The 25515-nt window shown below is 42.6% G+C and overlaps 1 protein-coding gene across 1 annotated transcript in view; it reads left to right on the forward strand.

Annotated features, from left to right (window-relative positions):
• LOC122562216 (dynein axonemal heavy chain 17-like) overlaps nt 1-25515 on the forward strand; it is a 471020-nt gene that overhangs the window by 250661 nt on the left and 194844 nt on the right. The window contains exons 39-41 of the mRNA XM_088000362.1: nt 1986-2213; nt 5027-5164; nt 15353-15485. Of these exons, the coding sequence (XP_087856488.1) occupies nt 1986-2213; nt 5027-5164; nt 15353-15485 (499 nt within the window). The remainder of the gene's footprint in view (nt 1-1985; nt 2214-5026; nt 5165-15352; nt 15486-25515) is intronic.

The raw sequence follows: 25515 nt of genomic DNA on the forward strand, positions 1-25515 counted from the left end.
AACCCCGTCCAACACCACACCCCACCATCCAAACCCCATCCAACACCGTCCCCGCCCATCCCCCTATGCGCCCCCAATACCACCCCCCTGCCCCCTAAACCCAGACCAACACCATCCTCTGTCCCCCAAACCCCATCCAACACTCCCCATGGTCGTACCATTAATTACATAAGTCCTGCCCTGGTTTGACTACCAAAATGCAACACCTTGTTGTAATTTATCTAAATTAGCTCCATCTGTCATTCCTGAGCCTAATGTAAATCTTTCAAGTTTCACAACATCCTTCCTATGGGAGGGAGATTATGTTTGGTCCAGATAATCTTCTGATCAATGGAGCCCTCAAAAAGTTGATAAAATGACATTCAATGCTGATAATGTCATTAGTTGATCAAGATCCTGCTGTACTTTTAGATAACTTTCTTAACTGTCCACGATATCACTAAAATTACTAACCATGCCTCCTGTATTCATATCCAAATCATTTATATAAATGATGAACAACAGTGAATCCTAGTACTGATCTTTGAAGCACACCACTGGCACACCACTGGTCACAGGCCTCCAGTCTGAACAACAGTACTCTACCTCACTCTCTGCCTCCTACCACTAAGCCAATTTTGTGTCCAATTGGCTAGCTCATCCTGGATCCCATGTAATCTAACTAATCAGTCTACCATGTGGAACCCTGTTGAACGCCTTGCTAAAGTCCATGTTGACAACGTCTACTGCTCTGCTTTCAGCTCTCTTCTTGGTCATCTCTTCAAGAAACTCAATCAACTTTGTGAAACACAATTTTCCATGCACAAAGCCATAGAATAGTACAGACTCTTCAGCCCTCGATGTTGTGCTGACCTTTTATCCTACACATAGATCAGACTAACCTATATACCCTTCATTATACTATCTTACATGTGCCTATCCAAGAGTCGCTTAAATGTCCCTAATGTATCTGACTCTACCACCACTGCTGGCAGTGCATTTAACGCAACCACCACTCCCTATGGAAAGAACCTATCTCTGACATCTCCCCTAAATCTTCTACCAATCAACCTTAAAATTATGGTCCCTCGTGATTTCTGCTATGGAAAGAGGTCTCTAGCACTCTATCTATGCCTGTCATCATCTTGTACACTGCTATCAAGTCACCTCTCATCCTGCTTCACTTCAAAGAGAAAAGCCCTAGCTCCCTCAACCTTTCTTCATAAGATGCGCCCTCCAGCCCAGACAGAATCCTGGTAATCTCCACTGCGCTCTCTCTAAAGCTTCCACATCTTTCCTATAATAAGGCACCCAGAGCAGAATACAAAGGATTATTCAATCAGTCCTTGCCTTTCCAAATACATGTCAAACCTATCTCGCAGAATCCCCTTCAACAACTTAGCCACCACTGAAGTCAGGCTCACCAATCTGAAGTACCCTGGCTCTCCTTACAGTCACCCTCTAGTCTTCTGACATCTCATCCATGGCTGTTGATGGTACAAATGTCTCTACTATGGGCCCTGAAATTTCTTTCCTAGCTTCCCTTAGTGTCCTGGGATACACTTGATCATGTCCTGGGAATTTATTTACCTTTATGCATTTTAAGAATTCCAGCATCTTCTCTTCTGCAATGTGGACTCTTTTCAAGACATCACCATTTATTTCCCTGAGTTCCCTAACTTCCATTTCTTTCTCCACAGTAAATACTGGCATGAAATATCATTTAGGATCTCGCCGTTCTCCTGTAATTCCACACATTGATGGCCTCATTGATCTTGAACAGTTGACGAAAAACTTGGCCAACTGAGTCAATTTTAAGGAGAGTTATGAAGAAATCAGAGATTTAGCATGATTAAGACTCTCATTGAAGTGTTTCATAAAAATGTCAATGATTAAAATCGCTGTAAAGAAATCTCTCTATTTTCTTCCTCAATCAACGGCTGTCCTAATTTGACAGGATTCCAACAAATGATACCAAATATGTAGCATGTCATTTTATCTCACAGGATCACTATGATTGGGGATTACGGGCTATCAAGTCTGTGTTGGTTGTGGCTGGCTCATTGAAAAGAGGAGATCCAACTCGTCCTGAAGATCAGGTTCTTATGAGAGCTTTGCGAGACTTTAATATTCCAAAGATAGTTACAGATGATTTGCCTGTTTTTATGGGACTCATTGGAGATCTATTCCCAGCATTAGATGTGCCGAGAAAGAGAGATTTAGATTTTGAACAGGTAATATAAATATATAGATCAACTATAATTTACATGCTTAGTTTTCAATGTTTTGCAAAATACTAACAAACAAGCCCACTAATACACCAATTAGATTTGTATTCTGTATTTACAAATAGGTTGCAATTCACACTGTTAAAATCATATCATATTAAAAGCAATAAAATGCAAGAATCATTCTTTTTATGTCACTTTTCAAGTACATTTGACACTGTCACTGTAAATGAGTGTATTACTAGTTACTAGTGGTGTGCCTCTAGGATCTGTTTTGGGACCACTGCTGTTTTATAAATGATTTAGACGCAGGCATAGGTGGATGGATTAGTAAATTTGCAGACGAGACTAAAGTCGGTTGAGTAGTGGACAGTTTGGAAGAATGTTACAGGTTGCAGGGGGACTTGGATAAACTGCAGAATTAGGCTGATAGGTGGCAAATGGAGTTCAATGCAGCTAAATGTGAGGTGATGCACTTTGGGAAGAATAACAAGAAGGCAGAGGGTCAATGGAAAGATTGTTGGTTGTGTGGATGTGCAGAGGGATCTTGGAGTCCATGTACATAGATCCCTGGAAGTTGCCGCTCAGGTTGATAGCGCTGTTAAGAAGGCATATGGTGTGTTAGGTTTCATTCGTAGAGGGACTGAGTTCCAGAGTCACAATATCATGCTGCAACTAAACAAAACGCTAGTGCAGCTACACTTGGAATATTGTGTATAGTTCTGGTTGTCATATTTCAGGAAGGATGCGGAAGCATTGGAAAAGGTGCAGAGGAGATTTTTTTAGATTATATTACAGTGTGGAAACAGGCCCTTCGGCCCAACAAGTCCACACCGACCCGCCGAAGCGAAACCCACCCATACCCCTACATTTACCCCTTACTAACACTATGGGCAATTTAGCATGGCCAATTCACCTGACCCTGCACATCTTTAGACTGTGGGAGGAAACCGGAGCACCCGGAGGAAACCCACGCAGACACGGGGAGAACGTGCAAACTCCACACAGTCAGTCGCCTGAGGCAGGAATTGAACCCAGGTCTCAGGCGCTGTGAGGCAGCAGTGCTAACCACTGTGCCACCGTGCCGTCCAGGATGTTGCTTGGTCTGGAGGGAAGGTCTTATGAGGAAAGGCTGAGAGACTTGAACCTGTTCTCATTGGCAAGAAGAAGGCTAAGAGGGAATTTGACAGAGACATACAAGATGATCAGAGGATTAGATAGGGTAAACAGTGAAAGTCTTTTTCCTACCATGATGACGTCAGCGTGTACGAGGGGGCATAACTACAAATTGAGGGGTGATAGATTTAAGACAGATGTCAGAGATAGGTTCTTTACACAGAGAGTGGTAAGGACGTGGAATACCCTACCTGCTAATGTAGTCAACTTAGCCACATTAAGGAGATTTAAACAATCCTTAGAAAAGCTCATGGATGATTTTGGGATAGTGTAGAGGAACGAGTTGAGAATAGTTCACAGGTCAGCGCAACATCGAGGGCCAAAGGGCCTGTTCTGTGCTGTATTGTTCTATGTTCTATGTTGTTCTATGTATAGAGAGCACTGGAAACATTCCCCCATGTATAAAATATAAATTCTTCTTGCATCTACCACATAGTACGTCGTGTTACTCCCTTATGTGTTTTGTTTGAGCATCAGCTTGGCTTAATTTATATATGTAATCAAAAAGTTGAGCATTCAAAGTCCACCCCAGGAATTTTGGACCGATTACACGATTGATTTTTTGAACTGCTGCTTTCTAGGTTAGTTGTCAATTAGGTCCTGCTCTGCTGATTTATTCACCTCTTTTTCACTTTGTCAGTTCATGTAACTTCAAATCAATGTGGGAAAATATAAATTATGCACTTTGGCAGGAAGAATTGAAGAGATTAATTTAAATATAGAGAGTTGTAGCACAGAGAGATTTGGGAGTTCTCATGCATAAATCACAAAATGCTAGCATATAAGTTCAACTGGTAATAAAATAGAATAGCAATTTATTGTCAGTGTAATTATAAAAATACAGTGAGATGTCTAAAAGTCACCACAATTTGGCATCATTTTAAATACAGATATTGGGAAAAAAAATTGAGACAAAATAAGGACAAAGTTCATTTTTTGTTCCTTCCATGGATTCTGGACTTCTGAAGTGGCTACAGGATGCCATTACAAAAGCCACCCATGAGGTAGCCAAAACAAGGATTTCTGGACCAATCTGCAATGCTGCCACCACTGAACCCACTGTGTCACTGCCATAGCAGGAGGGACAGATTGGATTCACCAAGTAGCCGATGCTGAAGCTGACACTCAAGCCATTGCCACTTCAGTCACTGCCTGAAGCCGCCACTTTGCTGCCATAACCACAAAGAACAAATCAGAACTGGTTTTGGTTTGGTATCGAGCCCATGTGGCTATTTATGGCTGAGATAGATGGATTCTTAATCAGTAGGAGAATCAAGTGTTAGAGGGGAAGATCAGGAAAGTAGAGATGAGAAATGTTGGATCAGCTATGATACTATTGAATGGCAGAACAGGCTCGAGGGACTGAACAGCCCCCTCCTGTTCCTATTTCTTATGCTCTTTTAATGGTCTTATCTCCATGTCACCAGAACTTTTGCAATTTATCGCTGTCAGCCATATTCGGCCTTTGGCCTTCTCCATCACGAAATTTTAATGTTATGTTTCTATAGTTAACAACAGAACGTGGAATTGAAGCACTGTTGCTTTACTATTTATAATCCATATGTGCAGCTAAGATAATTTGTTGTCAGATATTTCAATTTTTGTTTTCTTTAACGTTGATAGATTTTCCTATGTTTGTATAGGTTGTTAGGCAGTCAATACTGGAACTCCATCTACAGCCTGAAGATAGCTTTGTTCTGAAAGTAATTCAGCTGGAGGAAATACTTCAAGTACGTCACTCAGTCTTTGTTGTTGGCAATGCTGGAACTGGAAAATCACAGGTAAATATTTGTGTGATTTGATGCTGTGAATCAGTGATTTTGTCATCTACAAAAGACCTTCCCATATGCTAAGGTCAACAATGTGTTAGGATATCAGATCATTCTGAACACATCAGGTTGCCATATAACAACTAACAAGTCATGACAAACATTTATTCTTTACAGCTGTCAATATCTCTGCTGGATTAGGTGACCTTTTCCTTTCTGCTTTCTTGGATATTGCACATTGTTTGTTTCTTCTTAGTGATGTCTTCTGGGGAGTTATATGTCAGTGGAATTGGTTCTTATTCTAGCTTTAGATCTGTGCTGCAGTAAGTAGACTTACTCTTTGGCCTTTCTGCTTCCTTCTCAATTAATATTTTGTTTACTGAAATCAGCTTGTTCACTATCTCAATTGTGTTACCTAGAGATAAATAATTGCTTGATAGTTAGGAATTTTCTTTGGTAGATGAAGAGATTGGATATTTTGGTTGAAGGTGTCCTTTTCTCATCACATCAGTACCTAAGATTAGTCTTGAATATGTCAGAGTTTTTGTTCACTCGACTTAATTTAGTTGCAGATCTTTCTATTTTCTGTATATCACTGTATGTAGTTTCATACAGTGATGTAGACAGTATAGTTCTTGTCTCTTTGCTTGCACTTCATTTTCAAATTTGTTACAACTTGGAATCAGAACCCTTCAGTTGAAAACATTTCAGCCAAGCCATTTCCATCTCCTTGATGGTGTTAATTGTTTCTTTCAGAAGATTCTGCTTTTCGTTTAGGTCCCACCATGAGTTTAGAGAACACTGCAAGATTTTCTGCAGGGACTTCCTGAACCTTTCGTTGTTTAACCGCTTCCATTTTTGAATGAGATTAAGATCAATATAAACTCTTCTACTCTTCTTTGCTGTGAAGTACATATCGGTTTTCTGGTATTTAGCGTCCCCTTTGTTGGGAAGTCATTTGTTGTATATCTTTAACATTAAATAGGATGCACCTGGAAAATGTAGTTGATCTTCTGTCATCAATGTAACCAATGTTGTAACATACCAAAGTTTCCTTTCTGACAGTACTATGACAGTACTCTTGTGTCTGATATGAAATTCGTTAAATGCCAATTAACATAAATGTCAAAATATTTGGTCTGGGTCAATTAATTCCCCAAGATAAACTTTGGGCTTATCTTCTACTAGAAACTGGTCTCTTTGTGTGGGTAGTTTTTAGTTTTCTGCTTTTCTGTGGTTATGAGTTGCTTTAGCACATTTTCTGAAAATAATGTACATTGTATAACAAAAGCTTTCAATGTTGAAATCTCAGCACTGTTCATGCCTGTGAAGTTTCTTTGCTCCACAGCACAGGCATGGGCCTGGTGTCTGTCTTGCCTGCTGCACTATCTTACCTTGCCTGTCTTTTGAGGTTTTGTACCTTCAGAAATTAATACATTCTGTAGATATCCTGTGTCAAGATTTGTGTTCTTCTCTTTGGATTGGTCTGTTTTCCTTCTGGATCGCTGCTTCACTCACCATTTGAATGACTTTCTCTGGCGTTAGGTTTTCTTTGAAAGTTAATGCAAATGACAAAGACTTGTTCGTAATGCCTATAATGATCCAATCTATTACGAATTTTGACTTTAAGTCACCATAATTGCAATGCTCCACCAGCTTGTAGGGATCATTAATTAGACCATTTATATATTCACCTGTCAGGACCTAGATATTTATTGGCCTTCAATCCCATCCATTTCCCCAACATCATTTCCCTAATAATATGAATTCCTTCAGTTCCTTGCTCTCACTAAATCTTATGTTCCCAAACATTTGTGTATGTATTTCATTGGTCAGCCATTTCCCTGATATAAATTCGCCTATTTCTGATTGTAAGGGAACTACATTTAACTTTGTAAATCTTTTTCTCTTCACATTCCTATGGAAACATTTACAGGCAATTTTTAATGTTTCCTGTAAACTTATCTTTCTGCTCTATTTTCCCTTTCTTAATCAAACTCTTTGTCTGCCTTTGTTGAATTTTAAACTGCTCTCATTACTCAGATCTGTTGGTTTATCTGGGTAATTTGAATGCCTCTTCCTTGGATCTAACACCAACTTTAATTATCCTTGGAAGCCATGTTTGGCTACCATTCCCATTTTACTTTAGCGGCAGTTCACCCATACACTCTTTGCATGTTTTCCTTTGTCTTTGCACCTCGTATCATCGTAGTTTCCTCTATTTAGATTCAGGAACCCAGCTGTAGAGTCAACTATGTCATATTTCTTTGTGATAATGAATTCTATCATGTTGTGATTGCCCATTCTGAAGAAGTCTTGCACAACTAGATTGCCAATTATTTCTTTCTCATTACACATTACCCTGTCTACAATAATCTGTTCTCTAGATAGTCCCCCAATGTATTGATCCAGAAACCACCTGAAAGCTACACAAATACTTCCTCTATATTATTGTTACTAATTGATTTGCTCAATCTGTATGTAGATTAAAGTCACCCATAACTGCTGATGTTCCTTTGTTACATGTTTCTTGTTACTAATTTCCTGTTTAATGCCATTCCCAATATCACACCTACAGTTTATGGGTCCATTTATAATCCCCACTAATGTTTTTTGTTCCTTGGGTGTTTCTCAGCTCTACACATACAGATTTCACATTATCAGGCTATTGTTCATATCCTTCCTCACTATTATGCTAATTTCCTCCTCAATCAGCAATGCAACTCAACCGCCTTTTCCTTCTTATCTCACTGTTTTTTTCAGTTCTTCCTAAATATTGAATGCCCCTAGATATTCTGTCCAATCCCTAGTCCCACTGTGATCATGTCTCCATAATCCTGATTCTATCATAACTATTTTCTTCCAGTTGTGTGATTAATTCATTTAGTTTATTGCAAATATTCAACACATTAAGGCACAAAGCCTTACAATTTCTCCTTTTAACATTGCTTGTCTCATTCCCATCAGTTTTCATTGAGCCCCTGTTTGTTCCTGGCCCTTGATTTCTCTGTTCATCAATTTTCCTATTCCTCTTTCTGTCTTTTTTTCTAATCCAGAATCCCTTTTTCTGACTGCTTGCATTGACTCCCATCCCCAGGCTACTTTAGTTTAAAGCCTCCTCAACCACTGTAGCAAATACTTCCTAAAGATATTAGTTTTGGTCCTGCCTGGCTGTAACTATCCCCACCTCCTCTGAATTGGTCCCAATGACCCAGAAATTTGAAACCCCCTCCCTCTTGCACCATCTCTCCAGCCATGTATTCATCTGATATATCCTGCTATTTCTCTATTGACTAGCATGTGGTACTGGTATTAATCGTAAGATCATGAGGTCCTACTGTCAACTTACTTCCTAACTCCATATATTCTGCTTTTAGGACCTTGTCCTTTTTTTTAACCTATGTCAGTACATGTACCACCACCACTTTATCCTCCACCTCCAGAATGTCCTGTAGCCACTCTGAACAATTCTTGACCCAGCACCAGGGAGGCAACATATTATCTTGAAGTCTTGTTTGCAGCCACAGAAATGCCTATCTATTTCCCTTTACAATTGAATCTCCTATAACTATTGTATTTCCAAGTTTTACTTCAATGCTATGCAGCAGAGCCAGTCATACAATGAATTTGATTGATGACATAAATGAGGGCAGTGCAGGCATGCTAGCTAAATTTACAAATGACGTAAAAAGATAGTCAGAAAGAATGTTGCAAAGAATTCATAAGGAGCTCCCAGATGGATATAGAACAGTGAGGGGTGAGTTGACTGAAGTTTGTAAGATGTGTACGGTCTTGACAAGGTGGACATGGAAAGGACACTTCCTCTTGTGGGTGAATCGTGAACTGTGAGCACTGTTTCTGTTTCTGATTTCTTTGTCTCTGGATGTCTGATTTCCCCCAACTGAGTTCTCTAACCTTGCCCTACAAGGTACCTGATCACTCCTTTTCCCTGCCTCTGATTCCTTATTCCAGCTCCTCCAAACTAGCAAACTTCCCTATCTAGATTATCATTCTCACTTCCATTCCTCTGCCAACATCACTGCCATCCCTCTCTACCAGAGGTGCACTTTGTCTTTTAACTGAAATGACCGGTTCTAGATCAGATTGGAAATCAGTTTTGTCAGTTAAGCTGGGTTCCTGATAATGAATAGTCAGAGATAACACATGCTCAGTGAGAAGTTAAAATTCCACAGTGGTGGTGCATGCAATCCCAAACTCTATGTATGACATTATTTGAGAAGCCTGACCCTCACCAGTAGTCTAAATGTTCCTGTCTCCCATCTCCTCATCTATACTTTCTCAAGGTCAGTTTATTTAAAATTCAGACTCTTATGTCTACAGTGTTCATGAGCACATGAAGAATAATTCTTAGTGATTCATTAGTAAGTTTTACATGAGCAGTTGGGAGAGAGCACATCACAAGTGAGACAAAAACAAAGTATGTCTGTGCTTCTGTGAATTTGAGCTCACTGGGATTTTGGTGCAGCGGGAAAGTGGTTTTTTTTGTTTTTTTGCTTTTGTGTGTGGTTTATAGTTTGTAAGGACTACATTCTATAATTATGAGGACCATGGAATAAAGACTGGTGAGTTATTAATTATCCTCTAAAAAAGTTTAATTTGAAAGGCATAAGTCAAGACAGGAAGCTCTTCATGCTCTATGTGGGAAGTCAGTAAACTTTCCAGTAGCTAGGCCAGCATGTCTGCAGGAAATTTCTCCAGCTGCAACTCTTGGGAGCCTAGGGATTGCAGCCTTAGTGGCAGCTGGAGACAGTCAAGAACATTCACAGAGAGTGTCATGGATACCACATACAGAGAAGTGGTCATACCGCAGATTAAGACTCCACAGGCAGGAGAAGAAAGGGTGGCCAGCAGGCTGAGTAAGAGGACCAGACAGATATAGCAGAACTCTCCTGTGGCTATTCCCTTACAAAAAGATATACTGTTTTAAATGCTGATGAAAGGAGTGGCCGTCACAGATCCATGCAGGACTCCAATCATCAGGTTCTGACAACCAAACAAAGATCCACTCTTGCATGTTCTCCAGAAAGGGAAAGTGCTAGTCAGGTGATATTGCTCCTGTGAGTCTGCTAACTTTGGCCTTGAAGATAGGTGGTGTTTATGCATTTAGAATGTGTTGTTGAAGGAGCACTGGTGAGTTGCTGTACTATACCTTGTAGCATATGCTACAAACTAGATTTACTGGGCATTAGCATTAAAGGGAGTGTGTGGAAGGCAGGCCATTGACATCAGCTCCATCTGACCTAACCTGGTTTGTCCGCACATCTAATTTCTCCCAAGCAAAGGAAAATGCTTTATCCATGAAGTGGAAACTCTGCATCACAAAACAGCTTGCAAATCCAAAGTCCAGTTACAGCAAAACATTCAACACGCAACCAGACTTCTTAATACATCGTCACTGATCACCCTGAGTTCAATTTCATATCCGCACATTCCAAAGTCTCCACAATCTTGAAAAACTTCATCTGCTTTTCTCAAGTCCAGTGCTGGATGAGAAGAAATTTCTTCCAAATAAACATAGAGAAACTAAATTCATTTTTTACAGTCCATTCCACACACACTATTCCCTAATCAATAACACCATCCTTCTCTTTAACAACTGCCTGGGCCTAAGCCTGAACCAGTTTTGAACTTGGTGCCATTGGTAATAAAATATGCCCTAAAGTTTTGATCAGGGAGGGGTTGATCTGAGATGACCAAGAAAATGGAAGTTCATTGCCTGCATAGTAGGTAGTTCCTGTCTTCCCTTGATATTTTCACTCCCCAGTGTGCCATTCTTTTCACTTGGACTGTTGTCTTTTCATTTATTTCTTCCATCCCAAAAATCTAAGGGACTCTGAATCATAATTAGTTCCTGATTGGAGGTGTCTGATGACTGATACAGCTTAAGTTTTTACTTTAAAGTTGGCCCAGGAAGGGATCCAAGATGGCAGCAATCTGAAAGATCTGCTTTACTGAGCTCTGCATCACAACTCAAGCAAAGTAGTATGTTAACCATCCCTACTTATGCTATTCTGATAAAATTTGACATTAAAACAATTTTAGAACATTTACTAATCCTGTTTTTATGAGCGGAGATCTTTCAGAGACACCAAACATGCCTGCGGCCATGACTGCCACTCCCTCTGTTAATTCGTCAGACCCATTGCTTACCAGGCCTTGGTCGTAGAGTTTGCGAAGCTGCGGCAAATTATCAAGGCTTTGATTGAAGTGAACTTCTGCAATAGGCTGGACTCGATTTCAGCCATGCTTCAGATACATGAGTAGCAGCTTGAGGCCCTTGGAAAGAGAATGGAGGAGGTTGAACAATGGACCGCAGCATCGGAGACCATAATCAATTCCTCAAAGGAATGGATGCAGGCCCTTGAGAAACAGGTCTGGGTCTTAACTGAGCAAGTCGCGATTTCGAAAATAGAGGGAGGAGGAAGAATGTCCACATCATTGGACTGCCGGAAGGAATGGGAGGTGGTCAGCCAGTGAGGTTTTTTTTGAGAGATGGCTTCCACAATTCCTTTGCTTAGAGGCTGAAGCTGGTTGGGTGAAGACTGAGAGAACTCACCAGGTTGTGTACACAGGAGAACTCACCAGGATGTGCACACAGGTCAGGTTTGGACCAGTGTCCTCGCTCAGTCCTAGTGCAATTTCATAGTTACGGGGATAAACAAAGAGTTCTGGAAGCCTCCAGAACAGAGAGGAGGGATCCCCACAGGCCCTAATTCATGAGGGCTCTACGATTATGTTTATCCAGGATTTTTCTGTAGTGGTGATTTGGAAAAGGAAGTCCTTTAATGATATTAAGAGAAGACTGAGGGACCAGTGGTGCTTTGTTTTATTTACAATAGTCTTACATGTTCATTTGATTTCTCAGAGAAACCAAAAATCTTTCTGGACACTTCAAAGTAGGCTAGATGGTTTAATGTACACAGACAATAATGTTTTTGTTTCCTTCTCTTAAAGTAAGTGTTGATAGATGTTTTCTGATATTAATCAGCATTAATGTATAGTTGGGAATGGGTGGAATACTTACTTTTAACTTCTTTGTTAATATTGCTATTTTCTTTCTTTTGCTTGGATCTTGGGTGTGGCTCAAGTTGGAAGGGATGACGAAGGCAGTTGTGGGATGAGTAAGTGCCTCCGGTAGACAGGGGGTAAATTCCCTCATTGAGTGCCTTTGGTAATTTGTATTTTGTTTTGCTTTTTGTTTTTTTTTTGTGTATATAGTTCTTGAAAATTTTGTAAATTTGTTAGTAGTTATAGTAGTTTTACTTTGTGTAGTTTTTAGGCTCTATGAGTCTTTTTTTGGTGATGCTCAGCAATTTGTAAGTTGAATTATTCCTCTCAGGAGTTCAAATGTCATTGCAGAATATTATGGCTAATGGCATGCTTAAATTTAAGCACACCATTAGCCATATCTGGAGCATTAAGGTGAGCTATTCACCAGTTAACAGGAAAAGGATACTTTCTAATCTCAATTGCCCTATTGCAGGAGACACAGCTTGATGATAAGGAACATTTGAAATTGCAGCAGGGTGGGTTGGATTGGGTGTACTTGACATCTTTTAATACTAGGAGTAGGGGATTGGCCATACTTGTTAGAAAGAATCTCCCATTTAAATTATTAGATCATATTAAAGATGAGCAAAGGTGGTTCGTAATCCTTAAAGCCTTGCTATATGGGGAGTAATATGGTATTTTGAATATTCATTGTCCCCGGCTCATCCTCTTAAATTCCTGGTAGATGCATTTTCTAGACTGAGTACCCTTGTATTGTAGCATATTGTTATGGGGGAGATTTTATGGTTCTCACGGTGGACAGAATGCCAAAAAGTCCCCCAACACTCTCTTTGCAATCGAAGCAACTAGTGGACTTACGTGTGGAATTGAGTCTGGGTGATGTCTAGAGATGGCTCCACCCTACGGGTAGGGACTTCACATTCTTCTCTAATCTGCACAAGTGCACTAGGATTGATTTCTTCCTAACCCCTGTGGCATACTTGGATTCAGTGGTGTCCTGCAAAATTGGGAATCTTACTGTTTCTGACCATGCAGCAGTACACTTAGTGGTTAAGATAAAGGGCATACAACAGCTTTTCAGCACTGGCGAATGGACCCCTTTATTCTTAAGGACAGTAAGTTCATTGAGTATTTCTCTGAAGAATTTAAAGCTTTCTTAGCTATTAATTCAGAAAAGGCCAGCAACCCGTCTATTCTCTGGGAAACTGCTAAGGCTTATGCTAAGGGGTTAATTATTCCCTATTTACCAGTCGGAAGTGTAAAGGGCCACAGATCATCTAACAATGTCAGGAGTTACTTAATATGTTGCAAGCGTGTCAGCAACAATCTGTGCAGAGATTAGTGATCTCCCTCGATGCACAAAGGCATTTGATTGGGTTGAGTGGCCTTATCTTTTTTATACTTTGGAATGGTTTGGCCTTGGTGAAGCCTTTATTGAGTGAGTAAGGGTCATTTACAGCAATCCCCTGGCAGCGATTCTCACCAATGGTGTGAGATCCAGTAATTTTAATATTTGTATTGGCAGTTGGCAAGGCTGTCCCCTTTCACCATTGCTTTTGACATTGGTGATTGAGCCACTGGCAGAGGCTATCCGTAGGAATCCCAACATAGTTTGCCCCAGAAGTGGGATCAAATCACATAAGACAACATTATATGCGGATGATGTTCTTATCTTTTTGTCTAACTCTATAATTTCAGTACCCGATCTGATATAATGCATTAATTCATTTAGTGCCTTTTCGTGCTATACGATTAATTTTTCTAAATTGAAGGTAATGCCTATGGGGATTTTAGAAGGATACCCAACACTGAGGGTAAATCACCATTTCCCTTTAAATGGTCACAGGGTTTTTTTCTTTGGGTATTTCTGATACTGCAGACTTTGATCAGTCCATTTGTTTGACAGAATTAAGCAAGAACTTTAAAGAAGGGAGGCATTTCCAACATATCTTGGTTAGGCCGAGTAGCCCTTATTAAAATGAATATCCTTCCTTGTTTGTTATATCCTATGCAAATGCTTCCTTTGACCTTTCCTATACAAATATTCTAGAGACTTAATTCTGGCATCACAGGCTTCCCCTTATCAAGCTAGTCAAATTGCAACTGGCCCATAGATTGGGGGTAGTGGACCTCCCAGACATTAAAAGATGTCAATTAACCTCCCTTTTATCTTTTCTGAGTGACTGAGTCTGTGAGGACCCGGCATCAATATAGTTAGATATTGAAGCCTGTGCTGGCCAAGCAAGTAAACTGTGAGGTGTGCATTATACTATCTTGCCAACTCTGGTCAAGATATGGAGGTTCTTGCAAAATTGTTCTTCAGTACTCTGGGTGAGAACTAACGTTGTCTTCCTCCATGTGGAAAGGAAGATAATTGTAAATGACTTGGTGATTGCAACATACAGGAGTCTGTTAATCCTAACTTCATTGCTCCCAGGAGGCTTGAAGGTTTAACCTAATCAGATTATGCAAAGTTTCACGCAATGCTGCTTTGTGCATACAGAGGACACTTAAGCATTCGTAATTTTATCAAAGTATCATAAAACTATAACACATGAATGTAATTCTAGAGAGAAATCAAAGTGGCAAGCAGTTTTCATATTTAAAATAAAACAAAGAACTGTGGATGCTTGAGATCTGAAACAAAAATAGGAATTGCTGGAGAAACTGAGCAAGCCAGGCAGTGTCTGTGGGAAGAAATCAGAGTTAATGTTTTGAGTCTGCCATCTCTTCATCAAAATTGTTCTAATGAAGAAACACCAAACTCAAACATTAACTCTACTTTTATCCCAAAAGTTCTGCCAGACCTATTGAGTTTCCCCAGCAATTTCTATTTTTGTTTCATGTTTTATTGCTCAGCAGCAATGTTCAGTTGGATAATACAATCTGAAGGGGAATCTTAGAAAAAGAGAGAACTTCTCCCTGTGAAGGTTCTTTTAAAAAATGCAACAATGCTGTAATTTGTTAATTTGTTTCCATGTCAGGAGTTATTGCTCCAGACCATTATTGCTGTTTTCACAATCTATTTAAAAAGTCTTCTTAGTATTAATAATTATAAACTTATAAATTTTTGTTTGGCAATTATAAAATCAGCTTCTGAATTAATGTTAATTCTGTAGCATTAGAATAAATTTTGAGTCAGATTGTTTTTTGTTTCACTTTTTTTAGGTGATGCTATCCTTGAAAACTACCTATTTGAAGATGAAGCGAAAAGCCATTACTATAGATCTTGATCCTAAGGCTGTGACTTGTGATGAACTGTTTGGTGTCATTAACCCAGCCACGAGGGAATGGAAGGATGGTAATCAGTTTCTTACCATGTACCTATAGGATTAAGAAAAGAAAGGGAAAATGATATCTTTACAGTGGTTGACTTCCAAACATTATCAATTGCTCTGCTGAAGCAAATCTATAGAATTATGCCTTGGGTGAATTCATTTTGTGTTTCTACCAGTCTGCTACTTAAATTTTGACCTCACCCTATTTGTTAGGGCCTTAATTATATACTTAAAGCTAAGCTCATTAGTCGTATAGTTAGATATTTCATCTTAGTATCTGAGGACTGTGGATATCTCCACACGCACTCCTTCTTGGAGGTGTGGTTCTGTGTTACAAGCCAGCTATCCAGGCAACTGAGCTAACCAACCAGCATCCAGGCTATTGAATAAAGTTGTCTAATGCAGTGTCTAAGACATTTCTATTTCCAGGATTGTTTTACTCGGATCTCTTCTGATCTCTCTGCTAATGTCAGACCAACATCCTCAGTCACATCAGATGACACTCCGTAAAAAAGGTTTCGGCAAACCTCTGCTCAAGTTCGAATAGCAAGGGACAAGAATTTGTGAGGAAGTTCATGCCATATTCTGAAGATACTTCAAATGAAAGGGATATATTAGATTCAGTACATATTGGGAATGCATCTCAATCAATTTTACACTGACTAACAATATTCAGACACATCTCATTCCTACCTTCATCTAAACATGGAAATTGACACACCTTTGTGACAGGTAGGACTTGAACCCAGAGGTAGAAAAGGGGAAATACTGCTAAAATAGAGGGAATACTGCTAAAGTAGGGGGAAAATTCACTGTTAATTGAAATGATATCTATAGCACAGAGAGAGATAGTATTTGTTGGGAACAATCATCTCAGGATCAGAACATCATTTAAGAAGCTCTTCCGAGCAATGTTCTGAATCCAAACATTTTCAGCGGCTTCATTAATCATTGTCCATCCAACATAAGTAAAAAGGTAGGATGGTTTGTTGGTAATTGCACACAGTTCAATTTCATTTAAAACTCCACAGTTGATAAGTAGCCTTTATCTTCTGTGATGTTCCCAGCTGTTATAGAGTCATTGTCATACAGCACAGAAACAGACCCTTTGGTCCAACTTGTCCACACTGGACAGATGTCCAAAACTGATGTGGTTCCATTTGCTTGCATTTGGCCCATTTCCCACTAAACTTTTCCTATTCATATACTCATCCAGATGCCTTTTAATGCTCTGATTGCTCCCACTGGCAGTTCATTCCATATGTGCACCATCCTTTGCATGAAAAATTTGTTCCTCAGTTTTGTCTATCAAATCAGTATGGGTGGAAGTCAGAAACAGGAAAGGAGCAGTCACCATATTGGGAGTTATCTTTCAACCCCCCAATAGCAATAGAGACATGAAGGAGCAGATTGGGAGGCAGATTTTGGAAAGTTGCAGAAGTAACACGTTGTTGTCATGGGTGACTTCAACTTCCCTGATATTGATTGGAACCTCCTTAGTGCAAATAGCTTGGATGGAGCAGATTTTGTCAGGTATGTCGAGGAAGCATTCCTGATTCAATATGTAAATAGCCGACTGGAGGGGAGGCCATAATAGATTTGGTGCTTGGCAATGATCGAATAGTGTGGAGGGCTGTTGTAGGTTGCAACGAGACATTGACAGAATGCAGAACTGGGCTAATGAATTTCAACCTGGAAAAGTGTGAAGTGATTCATTTTGGAAGGTTGAATTTGAATGCAGATTACAGGGTTAAAGACAGGATTCTTGGCAGTGTGGAGGAACAGAGGGATCTTGGGGTCCATGTCCTAGATCCCTCAAAGTTGCCACCCAAGTTGATAGGATTGTTAAGAAAGTGTATGGTGTGTTGCATTTTATTAGCAGGGGGATTGGGTTTCAGAGCTGTGAGGTTTTGCTGCAGCCCTATAAAGCCCTGGTTAGACCAAACTTGGAGTATTACATTCAGTTCTAATCACCTCATGGGAGGTTTAGAGAAGGTGCAGAGGAAATTTACCAAGATACTTCCTGGACTGGAGGGCATGTCTTATGAAGAAAGGTTGAAGGAGCTAGGGCATTTCTCATTGGAGCAAAGAAGGATGACAGGTGACTTGACAGAGGTGTACAAGATGATGGGAGAAAGTGAGAACTGCAGATCAGAGTTGAAAAGTGTGGCGCTGAAAAAGCACAACAGGTCAGGCAGCATCTAAGGAGCAGGAGAGTCAACGTTTTTGGCAGAAGCCAGATGGTGACTTCTTTACCAGATGATGAAAGGCATAGATGGAGTGGATAGCCAGAGACTTCTTCCCAGGGTGAAAATGGCTATCACAAGGGGTCATAATTTTAAGGTGATTGGAGGAAGGTTTAGGGGAGATATTAGAGGTAGATTCTTTACACAGAGAGTGGTGGGTGCACTACCAGCAGTGATTGTAGAGTCAGGTACATTAGGGGTATTTAAGCGACTCTTGGATAAGCACATGGATTATAGTAAAATGAGGAGCAAGTAGGTTAGTTTAATCTTAGAGTAGGATAAGAGGTTGACACAATATTGAGGGCCAAAGGGCCCGTACTGTGCTGTACTGTTCTATGTTTTATGAACTATGCTCCTTTTTAAATCTTTCCCCTCTCACATTAAATCTGTGCTCTCTACTTTTGGATTTCCCCACCTTGGGAAAAAGAGCTTGGTCATTCATCTTATTCATGCCCCTCATGATTTTATCAACGTCTATAAGGTCACACCTCAATCTCCAATGCTCCAGGGTAAAAAGGCCGAGCATAGTCATCCTCTCCCTATAGCTCAAAACCTCCAGTCCCAGCAACATCCTTTAAAACTTTTGCGCTCTTTCTAGTTTAAAAACATTTTTCCTTTAGCAGAGTGACCAGAATTGTATGCAGCATTCTAAAAGTGGCCTCACTAATGTCCTGTACAGCTGCAACTTGACGTCCCAACTCCTGTACTCAGTGCATTGACTAATAAAGGCAAGAGTGCCAAATGCCTTCTTCTCTACCTTGTCTACCTGCAACTTCACTTTCAAGAAACTATACACCTGCACCCCTAGATTTCATTGTTTGGCAACACTGTCAGGAACCTACTATTAACTGTGTAAGTCCTGCATTTAATAATACTGCATTTAGTTTAATGGATCATAAGTTCAATTTTTGCAATAAGTTATCTGGATAGTTATTCATTGAAAATATTCACATGTTCATATAAGGTTGTCAATGTTGTTTACCAGAAGAATATACATTTATCACAGAAAAGTAAACACAAAACATAGTTCTCTCTATATAGAAAATGTCAGTTTAGAACGATCTTAAAATAAACAATAAATCACAGTTTTTTAAAATTACATTCACTCATGGGATGTGGGCAATTCTGGCTCAGCCAGCATTTATTGCCCATCACTAATTACCCTTGAGAAGGTGATGGTGATCTGCCTTTTTGAACTACTACATTCAATGTGGTGTGTCACAATGCTGTTACAGAGGAAGTTTCATGATTTTGACCCAGTGACACTGAAGGAATGGTAATATTTCCAGTTCTGGACAGTGAGTGGCTTGGAGGTTTGCTTGCAGTTAGTGGTATTCCCATGTATCTGCTGCTCTTGTCCTTTTAGATAACAATAGCAGTAGGCTTGGAAGATGAGGTCTAAGAAGCCTTGGTGAATTTCTGCAATGCATCTTGTAGATGGTACACACTACTGCTACTGAGTACTGAATGTTATACCAATTAAGCAGTTTGCTTTCAACACCAAAAACAGATAATGCTGGAAAAGCTCAGCAGGTCTAGCAGCATCTGAGAGAAATTAACGTCTATGCTTTGTTTCCTCCATGTAGAGGAGACCAGAATGTGAGCAGCAAATGCAGTAGACTAGATTATGTGAAGGACAGGTAAAACATTGCTTCCTCTGGAAAGTGTACTTGGGCCCTTGGATACTGAGGATTGAGGAAGTAAACAAAAGATGTTTTGGGCTCAAGTGACCCTTTCTTAGAATTGATGGTAGCTAGGAAAGTGTCAGTTTATATGCAGAAGACAGGGTTTTGGGAGGCTGGGGGTTGGTGTGGGGGGGAGGGGGGCGGGGGGGTGGTGGGTCCGTGGTGGTGGTAAGGAGTAAATGATAGGTGGGAATAGAGCCCAAAGAGAGAGTAGAGCAGTTGGACAGACAGAGGAGTGGATAACAATCTGGCTAGAAGGGTGAATAGCTATTAATAGGGCATGTTAGTGGCTAACATGAGACAGCGATGTTGGCCAGGGAACAGAGTGGTGTTTTGGAGTGGCAGGCAACTGGAAGCTCTTTTTTACAGACAGAACACAGGTGTTCTGTGAAGCAGTGACCCAGTCTATGCTTTGTTACCTCAATGTAGGGGAGACCAGAGTGTGAGCAGTAAATGCAGTAGAGTCATAGAGTCATAGAGATGTACAGCGTGAAAACAGACCTTCAGTCCAACCTGTCCACGCCGACCAGATATCCCAACCCAATCTAGTACCATCTGCCAGCACCCAGCCCATATCCCTCCAAACCCTTCCTATTCATATATCCATCCAAATGCCTCTTAAATGTTGTAATTGTACCAGCCTCCACCACATCCTCTGGCAGCTCATTCTATACAGGTACCACCCACTGCGTGAAAATGTTGCCCCTTAGGTCTCTTTTAAATCTTTCCCCTCTCATACTAAACCTATGCCCTCTACTTCTGGACTCCCTGATCCCAGGTAAAAGACTTTGTCTATTTATCCTATCCATGCCCCTCATAATTTTGTAAACCTCTATAAGGTCACCCCTCAGCCTCCAACACTCCAGGGAAAACAGCTCAAGCTTTTTCAACCTCTCCCTATAGATCAAATCCTCCAACCCTGGCAAGGTCCTTGTAAATCTTTTCTGAACCCTTTCAGGTTTCACAACGTCTTTCCGATAGGAAGGAGAGCAGAATTGCACTCAATATTCCAACAGTGGCCTTGCTCCTGCCCCACTGAACTCATCTCTACCTACCTCGACACTGTCCTATCCCCCCTAGTCCAGAAACTCCCCACATACATTCGAGACACCACCCACGCCCTCCACCTCCTCCAAGACTTCCGTTTCCCCGGCCCCCAACGCCTCATCTTCACCATGGATATCCAATCCCTCTACACCTCCATCCGCCATGACCAGGGCCTCAAAGCCCTCCGTTTTTTCCTCTCCAGACGTCCCCAACAGTACCCTTCCACCGACACTCTCATTCATTTCGCCGAACTGGTCCTCACCCTTAACAATTTCTCCTTTGAATCCTCCCACTTCCTCCAGACCAAAGGGGTAGCCATGGGCACACATATGGGCCCCAGCTATGCCTGTCTCTTTGTTGGATATGTAGAACAGTTGATCTTCTGTAATTACACCGGCACCACTCCCACCTCTTCCTCCGTTACATTGATGACTGCATTGGCGCCACCTCGTGCTCCAGCGAGGAGGTTGAGCAATTCATCAACTTCACCAACACATTCCACCCTGACCTTAAATTTACCTGGACCATCTCTGACACCTCCCTCCACTTCCTGGACCTCTCCATCTCCATTAGTGACGACCGACTTGACACTGACATTTTTTACAAACCCACCAACTCCCACAGCTACCTGGATTACACCTCTTCCCACCCCATCTCTTGCAAAAATGCAATCCTGTATTCCCAATTCCTCCGCCTCTGCCGTATCTGCTCCCAGGAGGACCAGTTCCACCATAGAACACACCAGATGGCCTCCTTCTTTAGAGACTGCAATTTCCCTTCCCACGTGGTTAAAGATGCCTTCCAATGCATCTCGTCCACATCCCGCACCTCCGCCCTCAGACCCCACCCCTCCAACCGTAACAAGGACAGAACGCCCCTGGTGCTCACCTTCCACCCTACAAACCTATGCATAAACCAAATCATCTGCCGACAATTCTGCCACCTCCAAAAAGACCCCACCACCAGGGATATATTTCCCTCCCCACCTCTTTCCGCCTTCCGCAAAGACCGTTCCCTCCGTGACTACCTGGTCAGGTCCACGCCCCCCTACGACCCACCCTCCCATCCTGGCACTTTCCCCTGCCACCGCAGGAACTGTAAAACCTGTGGGCTTCACCTCCTCCCTCACCTCTATCCAAGGCCCTAAAGGAGCCTTCCACATCCATCAAAGTTTTACCTGCACATCCACTAATATCATTTATTGTATCCGTTGCTCCCGATGAGGTCTCCTCTACATTGGGGAGACTGGGCACCTCCTAGCAGAGTGCTTTAGGGAACTTCTCCGAGACACCCGCACTAATCAACCACACCACCCCGTGGCCCAACATTCCAACTCCCCCTCCCACTCTGCCGAGGACATGGAGGTCCTGGGCCTCCTTCACCGCCGCTCCCTCACCCCCAGACAACTGGAGGAAGAACGCCTCATCTTTCGCCTCGGAACACTTCAACCCCAGGACATCAATGTGGACTTCAACAGCTTCCTCATTTCCCCTTCCCCCACCTCATCCTAGTTTCAAACTTCCAGCTCAGCTCTGTCCCCATGACTTGTCCGGACTTGTCCGACCTGCCTAGCTCCTTTTCCACCTATCCACTCCACCCTCTCCTCCCTGATCTATCACCTTCATCTCCTCCCCCACTCACCCATTGTACTCTATGCTACTCTCTCCCCACCCCCACCCTCCCCTAGCTTATCTCTCCACGCTTCAGGCTCACTGCCTTTATTCCTGTTGAAGGGCTTTTGCCCGAAACATTGGTTTCGCTGCACGTTGGATGCTGCCTGAACTGCTGTGCTCTTCCAGCACCACTGATCCAGAATCTGATTTCCAGCATCTGCAGTCATTGTTTTTACCTAACCAATGTCCTGTATAGCCACAACATGACCTCCCAACTCCTGTACTCAATGCTCCGACCAATAAAGAAAAGCATACCAAACGCGTTCTTCACTATCCTATCTACCTGCGACTCCACTTTCAAGGAGCTATGAACCTGCACTCCAAGGTCACTTTGTTCAGCAACACTCCCTAGGATCTTACCATTAAGTGTATAAATGTTGAAAAGTGTGGTGCTGGAAAAGCGCAGCAGGCCAGTCAGCATCCGAGGAGCAGGAGAATTGACGTTTCAGGCATAAGCCCTTCTTCAGGAATGAGGCTGCTGTGCCAAGCGTGCTGAGATAAAAGGTAGGGGGGGAGGAATTTGGGGGAGGGACGCTGGGAATACAATAGGTGGAAGGAGGTGAGGGTGAGGGTGATAGGCGGAGAGGGGGTGGGGACAGAGAGGTCAGGAAGAAGATTGCAGGTCAAGAGGGCGGTGCTGAATGCGGGGGTTGGGACTGAGATAAGGTGGGGGGAGGGGAAATGAAGCTGGAGAAATCTACATTCATCCCGTGTGGTTGGAGGGTTCCTAGGTGGAAGATGAGGCGCTCTTCCTCCAGGCGTCGTTGGCCAGGGTCTGGCGATGGAGGAGACCAAGGACCTGCATGTCCTTGGCGGAGTATGAGGGGGAGTTAAAGTGTTCAGCCACGGGGCGGTTGGGTTGGTTGGTGCGGGTGTCCCAGAGGTGTTCCCTGAAACATTCCGCAATTAGACGGCCTGTCTCCCCAATGTAGAGGAGATCACGTCGGGTGCAGTGGATACAGTAAATGATGTGTGTGGAGGTGCAGGTGAATTTGCGATGGATATGGAAGGATCCATTGGGGCCTTGGAGGGAGGTGAGGGGGGAGGTGTGGGTGCAAGTTTTGCACTTCTTGTGGTTGCAGGGGAAGGTGCTGGGAGTGGAGGTTGGGTTGGTGGGGGGTGTGGACCTGACGAGGGAATCGCTGATAGGGATGGGGAGGGAAACATATCCCTGGTGGTGGGGTCTGTTTGGAGGTGGTGGAAATGACGGAGGATAATATGATGTATCTGGAGGTTGGTGGGTGGAAGGTGAGGACCAGTGGGGTTCTGTCCGATTGGAGGGGCAGGGTCCAAGGGCAGAGGTACAGGTAGTGGAGGAGATGCGGTGGAGAGCATCGTCGACCACGTTGGAGGGGAAATTGCAGTCTTTGAAGAAGTAGGCCATTTGGGTTGTTCGGTAGTGGAATTGGTCCTCCTGGGAGCAGATGTGGCAGAGGCAAAGGAATTGGGAATATGGGATGGCATTTTTACAGAGGGCAGGGTGGGAGGAGGTGTAATCTAGGTAGCTGTGGGAGTTGGTCGTTTTGTAGTAAATGTCTGTGTTGAGTCGGTTGCCCGAGATAGAAATGGAGAGGTCTAGGAATGGGAGGGAGGAGTCTGAGATGGTCCAAATAAATTTGAGGTCGGGGTGGAAGGTGCTAGTAAAGTGGATGAACTGTTCAACCTCCTCGTGGGAGCACGAGGTAGCGCCATTACAATCACCGATGTAGCGGAGGAAAAGGTGGGGGTGGTGCCAGTGTAGCTGCGGAAGATGGACTGTTCCACATATCCGACGAAGAGGCAGGCATAGCTGGGGCCCATGCAGGTGCTTATGGCTACTCCTTTGGTTTGGAGGAAGTGGGAGGATTGGAAGGAGAAGTTGTTAAGAGTGAGGATCAGTTCAGTCAGTTGAAGGAGGGTGTCAGTGGAAGGGTACTGGTTAGGTCGGCAGGAGAGGAAGAAGCAGAGGGCTTGGAGACCTTCGTGATGGCAGATGGAAGTGTATAGGGACTGGATGTCCATGGTGAAGATAAGGCGTTGGGGGCCAGGGAACCGAAAATCATGGAGGAGGTGGAGGGCGTGGGTGGTGTCCCAAATGTAGGTGGGGAGTTCTTGGACTAAGGGACAGGACAGTGTTGAGGTATGCAGAGATGAGTTCAGTGGGGCAGGAGCAGGCTGAGACAATGGGTTGGCTGGGGCAGTCGGGTTTGTGGATTTTGGGCAGGAGGTAGAAACGGGTTGTGCGAGGTTGTGGGACTAGGAGGTTGAAGGCAGTGGATGGGAGATCCCCTGAGGTGATGAGGTTATGGATGGTCTGGGAGATTAAGTGTATAAGTCCTGCTAAGATTTGCTTTCCCAAAATGCAGCACGTCGCATTTATCTGAATTAAACTCCATCTGCCACTTCTCAGCCCATTGGCCCATCTGGTCCAGATCCTGTTGTAATCTGAGGTAACCCTCTTCGCTATCCACTACACCTCCAACTTTGGTGTCATCTGCAAACTTACTAACTGTATCTCTTATGCTCGCATCCAAATCATTTATGTAAATGACAAAAAGTAGAGGACCCAGCGCCGATCCTTATGGCACTGCACTGGTCATAGACCTCCAGTTTGAAAAACAACCCTCCACCACCACCCTCTGTCTTCTACCTTTGAGCAAGTTCTGTATCTAAATGGCTAGTTCTCCCTGTGTTCCATGACATCTAACCTTGCTCATCAGTCTCCCATGGGGAACCTTGTCGAACGCCTTATTGAAGTCCATATAGATACCATTTACTGCTCTGTCCTCATCAATCTTCTTTGTTACTTCTTCAAAAAACTCAATCAAGTTTGTGAGACATGATGCAGGTAAAACACTGCTTCCTCTGGAAAGTGTGTTTGGGCCCTTGGATACTGAGGATTGAAGAAGTAAACAAAAGATGTTACACCTTCTATGGCTGCAGGGAAAGGTGCCGTGCTGTGGTGGGGAGGGGTTGGGAGTGAGGGAAGAGTGGACCAGAGTGAGCCAGAGAGAATAGTCCTTGTGGAAGGCTGACAAGGGAGGGGAAGGGAATATGTGTCTGGTGGTAGCATCACATTCAAGATGGCAGAAATTATGGGCTAATGGTCCAAACAGGTTGCTTTGTCCTGTATCATGTCAGGCTTATTGAGTGTTGTTGGAGATGCATTCATCCAGGCAAGTGGCAAGGATCCTATCAAACTCCTGACCTGTGCCTTGTAGGTGAATAGGTTTTGGAGAGTTAGGAAGTGAGTTATTCGCTACAAGATTCCTAGACTCTGACCTGCTCTTGTAGTCATAGTACTTGTATAACTAAACCAGTTTAATTTCTGATCAATGGTAACACCCAGGATGTTGACAGTCAGAGAGTCAATAATGATAGGAGGGGGAGTTGAAATGTTGGGCCACGGGGAGGTGTGGTTGA

Source organism: Chiloscyllium plagiosum, unplaced genomic scaffold (assembly GCF_037043375.1).
Source record: "Chiloscyllium plagiosum isolate Xiang-an unplaced genomic scaffold, Cpla_swu_hap1 HiC_scaffold_25, whole genome shotgun sequence".
Taxonomy (NCBI): Eukaryota; Metazoa; Chordata; class Chondrichthyes; order Orectolobiformes; family Hemiscylliidae; genus Chiloscyllium; species Chiloscyllium plagiosum.